Source organism: Aulonocara stuartgranti, assembly GCF_965226115.1.
Source record: "Aulonocara stuartgranti genome assembly, chromosome: 4".
NCBI classification, from domain to species: domain Eukaryota; kingdom Metazoa; phylum Chordata; class Actinopteri; order Cichliformes; family Cichlidae; genus Aulonocara; species Aulonocara stuartgranti.
The window spans coordinates 35751199-35757198 of NC_138942.1; the positions used below are offsets into that span (position 1 = coordinate 35751199).

A 6000-nucleotide genomic window follows, 5' to 3' on the forward strand; every position below is an offset into this window, starting at 1 on the left:
AGATGTAATCAGTTTAAAACCTACATTCAGTTATAATTTTACAGTGACAATGTGAATTTGACGTTTTGAGGCCCTCCTCACCCTGATAGGACAGTAGAGTCATGGCACTGATGTTTGAGACCTCAGTAGTTTTTCTTAATGTGTAAAAACTTAAATATTTTAAATGTAATTTAAATGTAAGTGAATGGGTAACTATACACTGATATCCTCCCTGCTGCTGGAACATCTGGAGGGAACATTTGTGTTTGCAGACACACACACACACCTGACTTTGTTGGCTGCTGTTTGGTTGCGAGGACTGAAAGTTGAACCATGTGGTTTTCCAACATTATTCTAAACTATTTATGAAGTTTATTCACTCAAACACACTGTTTCCATGTGGTTTCCAGTTCAGAGTTTCAATAGAATCACAGTCAGAATTCAGTGTTTTGTTTCTAAATTCGATGGATTTGACAGATAGAGTTTTGCTTCTTTAAATTCTGCCAGGTTTCCTTTGTTTGGCAAATAGCATGAATACAAACGCTTCTTTCTGACCTCTTTTACAACCTCGTCAACATCAAAAATAAATGTCATGATCTGCTCTCTGAGAGCACGCTGTAATAAGAAAGTCCTGTGTAACCACGTCTACACACAGTCCTCCACTCAAACGTGGCGTCATTAGATGAAGGTGTAATGTTGCTGATTGTGTGTGATTTTAGGTGTGTACGGATCACAGACACAGGCCTGGGATACCTGTCTACCATGTCATCATTAAGAAGTCTCTATCTGCGCTGGTGCTGTCAGGTAACAAAAACATGACATTTATTGGAATTGTAATTTAAAAAAAGAAAAAACAAGGCAGCGTTAAAGATACAGCATCTGTACATGCTGCAGTGCAGCTATAGGAACAGACTGTAGCTGACACCATACAGATCTTACTTCTAACATATTATATCCAGGCTAAGCAGTTCTGGAATTTTGAATGTCATTTGTCGTTGTTGCAGGTGCAAGATTTTGGACTGCAGCATTTATTTGGCATGAGAAGTCTTCGCCTACTGTCTCTTGCAGGTATGATCATCTTGATCCATCTTTCCCCAAATAAAGTCCTTTATAATGTGGGTCTGTTGTATCTGAGTTAGTGACATGCTTTCAGCGTACAACCCTGTTTGTAATATAATATATGGAAATAAAACCAGAAGGCACTGATTTCCAAATAAAAAAGGATTAACCATGGCACACTGCAGGCCTCCAGATTCCTTTATGGTTTCATCTGGTGACATTTCAAACACACCTGCTCTTCATCAGACAAGAAACATCGAGCAGCTCCATCTGAAATCGTGTGTGGGCAGTGGATGGTGAATGCACAGGTGCTTATACAGCACTTTTCTGCTCTCCCAGAACAACAGTTAGCTATTCTGTGATGGAGAGTTTATCAAAGAGTATTTAGACACTGAAATGGGTCAAAATGCATGATGTCTCATTATTATTTCCTGCTGACCTCACACAGGCTGGCCAGGGGCAGCCAATAGGATTGGATGTGGCCGGCCGGCTGAACAACGACTGTGCCAGTCCAAAGTGTCTGAATGTGTCAAGTGTTTTGACTGACACTGTAATATTAAAAAAGGTGCAGAATCACACAGCTAGTTAAGTTGAGTGCAATACTCGGTTTTGTTTGCTACAGAGTCTTCTGAAATGAAATATATGCAGGGGTCACATATTTCAAGAACTTAGTTGCAAAGAAGTCGTGAAGTTTGTCATCTGCAGCACACAGACATGAAAGCATCTGTATGTTAGCGGCACTCTTGCAGGAGTAACTGGTGTACAGCTGTTCCACTCTTCTAGACTAAGAATCCAAATGTCCTCTCTGGGAGTTACAGTCCCTGGGAGGGCATGTGGGAGTCCTGTTACCACTTAATAAAAACGGAGATCTAAAGGACTAGCTTCAATATTATAACAACTCAACCAACCTCGATGTGTTAAGCATCTGTCGTTTATTATTCCACCAGAATGTAGCTGCCATCACCAGTGTGTGAATGTGTGTGTGAATGGGTGGTGACTGGATGTGTAAAGCGCTTTGGGGTCCTTAAGGAATAGTAAAGCTATACAAATACAGGCCATTTACCATTTACCAGAATAACCAAAGGACTAAATGAGGAAATATCCTTTAACAGAATAGGAGTGTGCAGCCAGTGCACACGTGCAGTGTGCTCCTCTGCTCTTTTGTCTGTATGTTGTTCCTGATTCCACATTTTGAGCATCTGTATGATTATGTGATCGTAAATGTAGGCTGTGTGCTGTCGCTGTGACATAACAAGCCATTAGAAAATATCATCATTTTCACTACTGACAGGCTTTTTATGGAATAAATATTAATCACCGGAGAGAAGCGATCAGTGCTTTTCTTTAGCAAGCCCACAGCTGAAGTGTTCTTCTGCTTTGTTCTCCTAGGCTGCCCCCTGCTGACCACCACTGGTCTGTCAGGCCTCATCCAGCTACACGAGCTGGAAGAGCTGGAGTTGACTAACTGCCCCGGAGCAACTGCTGAGCTCTTCAAATACTACTCGCAGCACCTGCCTCACTGCATGGTCATCGAATAAGGCCCATGACCGACAGACCACCATACTTCCTGTTTTTCTCACTCTTATACTAAATGCTAACTGCTCCTCTTGTAACACTGTTGCTCATTACCTGACCCTACACCCAGCCCGTCTTCCTCCACACCACTCCATTGAGTAGACTGACCCACAGCTGGACAGAGAGGAAGGAACTCAGACGATGGTACGTGCCAGACCGGGACGATAATGGGATGGTATCTGAGGAGATGCTGGAGCAAAGAGTTTGATGTAACATCTCGTCTCAGAGCAAGTTTTTTTCCTGGCTGTTGTCTACAGAGAAGAGCGCATCTTCAAAGACTCTGATAGTGTTGACTTAATGGATACTGAAGCGAGTGACGGGCAGATGCAACACGGGAAATAAGAGAAATGGAAAGATTGATGTGTTTTAGCTGTTGGAACTTACATACGCGGTCACACGCCGTAAACATCCTGTATATGGTGAAAGCAGTGAGTGTAAGTCCTCAACACCACGAGGACTGACATCTCAGACTGAACCCATCAGTTGGTGTAATATAAACGCTTTATTCGTTCTTTTTCTCACAAGTATTTGGCGCTTCAGTTTTCTTTGTTTCGGGAAAGCCATATGTCATCGCACCATACACCACATGCCAGCTGGAAAAAACAAGACCAGTTCAGTCAGTGACGACAGGGATGGGAACATCGCTCTTTTTCTCCTTTGTGTGTGTCAAGTGTTCGTTGTGGACTTGGAGCGACCCATCATTTCGGAATAAAGTCACCACTCCTGAAAACTAAAGTAATAAGAAACCACAAACAAACAGTCACATCTGTTCACGTTTGGTTTGATTGGGGGATTTGCACTCCGGTGTGTCCATTTGGTTTTGTGCTCCTTTCTACAGTTTTTGCACACAGGTGTAGTTTACAGGCCTGGAGGAGACACGCTGAGAGAGTCTGCTGACGATATGATGCTCGTGTCTGAAATGGTGAATAGAAGTGAATTACAAGTTCAGTAAAGGGGTTTGACTTCCTGAACTTTGAGTGTCACGTTTAGTGTCTGAATTTGAAATTGAGCTCACTGAAGCTACTTATTTATTGTGTGCAGTTTGCTAAAGCCAGGTTACTTTCAGGCAGTGAATGCAGGTGGGTTGCTGTTGGTGTTCAAATCAGAGAAACTATTCAAAACTACTTTAAACTATTAGAACAATGTCCAGTAGAAACAAAGTCTCATTGGTGAGAAATGTTGCCACTAAGCCACAGTCAGAGAAATCATTTGCTGTAAAAACAAACAGCATGAATGAGGTTTCACATTTTCAGTCCAAACTGGGCTCTAAGCTGCCTTCTTCTGGCCACTGGTTGTGTTTGTAAAATGACACTGGTAACCATGACATCAGTAACTGGGAATCCCGCGGGTCCCCTCCTAAAGACAGGAGCAGAAGCAGACAGGTGTAGGTATGCCGACCCTAACCAAACCCCGCTGACCCAGTCGACATCAGCTGTAAACTGTAACGTGAGCAGCATAACACTGACCAGGGCTGTGGACCGCTGAAGCGATAACTACTACAGTGTTTGATTCTACAGTACATACAGTAGGTAATAAAAGACAAAAGCTCCCCGTAAGCCAAAGAATCCGAGAGTCGTTTTCCACCCTGACAGAGAGCCTCCATCCTGCCTCGCTGGTTGAAGAGACGTATCAGCGTCAGCCACCGTTTGCTTGTGACAAATGTTGCTTAAATGTGGCTGCTTGTTTCTAAGTGACGACGGTGAAACGGACCGACTGTACGAACAATGTAGAGCATGCATGTTTTTAGTTGCCTTTTTGTTACAGATCGGTTCCTTTTAGGTGTTCTTCAGCATTTCTTCATTGGACATGAATACATTTATTTATTCATGTATTTATTTATTTATTTAAATCAGTTTGTGTCTGATGTAATTTATTTATTGAAGAGATATTCTTAAATCAATTTCGTGTTTGTTTGAGAACTTGCTTTTAATCTGGACTTATTTCATTTATTGCTGTCACTGCTGCGATGATTATTATAACCACCATGAACCACTGACATCAGTGAAGTGTCCGAATACACAGAAGCATCTTATTTTCATCTGTTCACTTCTGCTGACTGTGTTCCCCTTTCTTAAAAGTAAGGGAGCAGAAATTGGCAATTTTGTATCTATTTGTGATTGTCCTGAATATGGCAACAAAATTTATATACACACACACGCACATATATATATATATATATATTTATTAGGGGTGCAACGATATTCGTATCGATATTGAACCGTTCGATACAGTGCTTTCGGTTCGGTACGCATATGTATCGAACAATACAACATTTGTAATTTATTTTATCAACTTTCCTTCTGACGATGCTGTCTGTGTTGAGCGCTCAGTGAATCTGCGTTCGACTACTCCGCCTAGGCTCGACAGTGCAGCCTAGGCGGAGTAGTCGAGCGCAGATCCACTGAGCGCTCAACACAGACAGCATCGTCAGAAGGAAGAGCGCAGGGCAAGCTAGCGAGACAGAAGTTAAGCTCTCCTTGCAACATGGACCCACCCTCATTCAGATCTGGCGTTTGGAATTATTTTGGTTTTCATGTGACGTATGACCCTGAAGGTAAGCGAGTCATGGACTAAAGTAAAACAGTATGTTGGATGTGCCATGCAATGCTCAATTACATGGGTGGGAGCTAGTGTGTTAGCGCAGTTAGCTCGTTAACGTGTTGGCCGTCTAGCCCCATGCACAGGGCGATCGGCGGTAGCTCGTTAACGGAGATTTGCCGTGTTGTGGCGTTAAGGTCATTTCAACGAGATTAACCTGAAAGCACTAGTGGGAACACAACGAATATGACTGCACATTTACACCGACATCATCCTAGTGCAAAGACAAAAACAACAAGCATGCTACTAACTTTAGCCGAGTCATTTAGACAGCTGTTAGCACATGATTCTCCTTATGCTGCTGAGAATATAGCCCAGAAGAAGCGGATAGTATAGCTTTTATTTTGGAAAGAGACATTTCTCTGTAATAAACTCTCTTTTCCAAAGATGAGTGATTCCTCAATCAGATACAGGGCTCGCAATATCGCTAGCCCGACGTCCCAGGGCTAGCGATTTTTCCAGTCGGGCTACCAAAATCTATCTCTGCCCTGCCCGTCGGGCTATTGTAGGAAAAATATATGTCAATGCTTTTGCATTCTTTCAGAAATGTAGCTGGGTAATTATGTCATTGGCATCGGTGAGCCACTGTCAATATGTGACATATTGAAATCGCGTTTGAATTTGCGCTTGTTTTTTTGCTTTCACTTTGCAATCGTGCGAACTGTGTATAGAGAGCGACAGCACTGATCTGTGAGTGATGATAATTTGTGCACCAATTCCTCTGACATCGTCTTATTAATCGTTAGCTTACTATGCAAACATGACAAGTGAAATCTCCCGCAGCAAGCT

At 42.5% G+C, this 6000-nt stretch overlaps 1 protein-coding gene across 5 annotated transcripts in view; it reads left to right on the top strand.

Moving 5' to 3' along the window:
* Nucleotides 1-5098, top strand: part of fbxl16 (F-box and leucine-rich repeat protein 16) — a 210294-nt gene extending 205196 nt beyond the window's left edge. For 4 of the 5 annotated variants that reach the window (XM_082530514.1, XM_082530517.1, XM_082530515.1 and 1 more), the window contains 3 exons: nt 699-783; nt 984-1047; nt 2428-5098. In XM_082530514.1, coding sequence (XP_082386640.1) covers nt 699-783; nt 984-1047; nt 2428-2576 — 298 coding nt within the window. In that variant the 3' untranslated portion in view covers nt 2577-5098. Of the gene's footprint in view, nt 1-698; nt 784-983; nt 1048-2427 lie in introns of those variants that run through there. The other variant, XR_014276407.1, reaches the window with a different exon arrangement.
* Nucleotides 5099-6000: the final 902 nt, after the last annotated feature.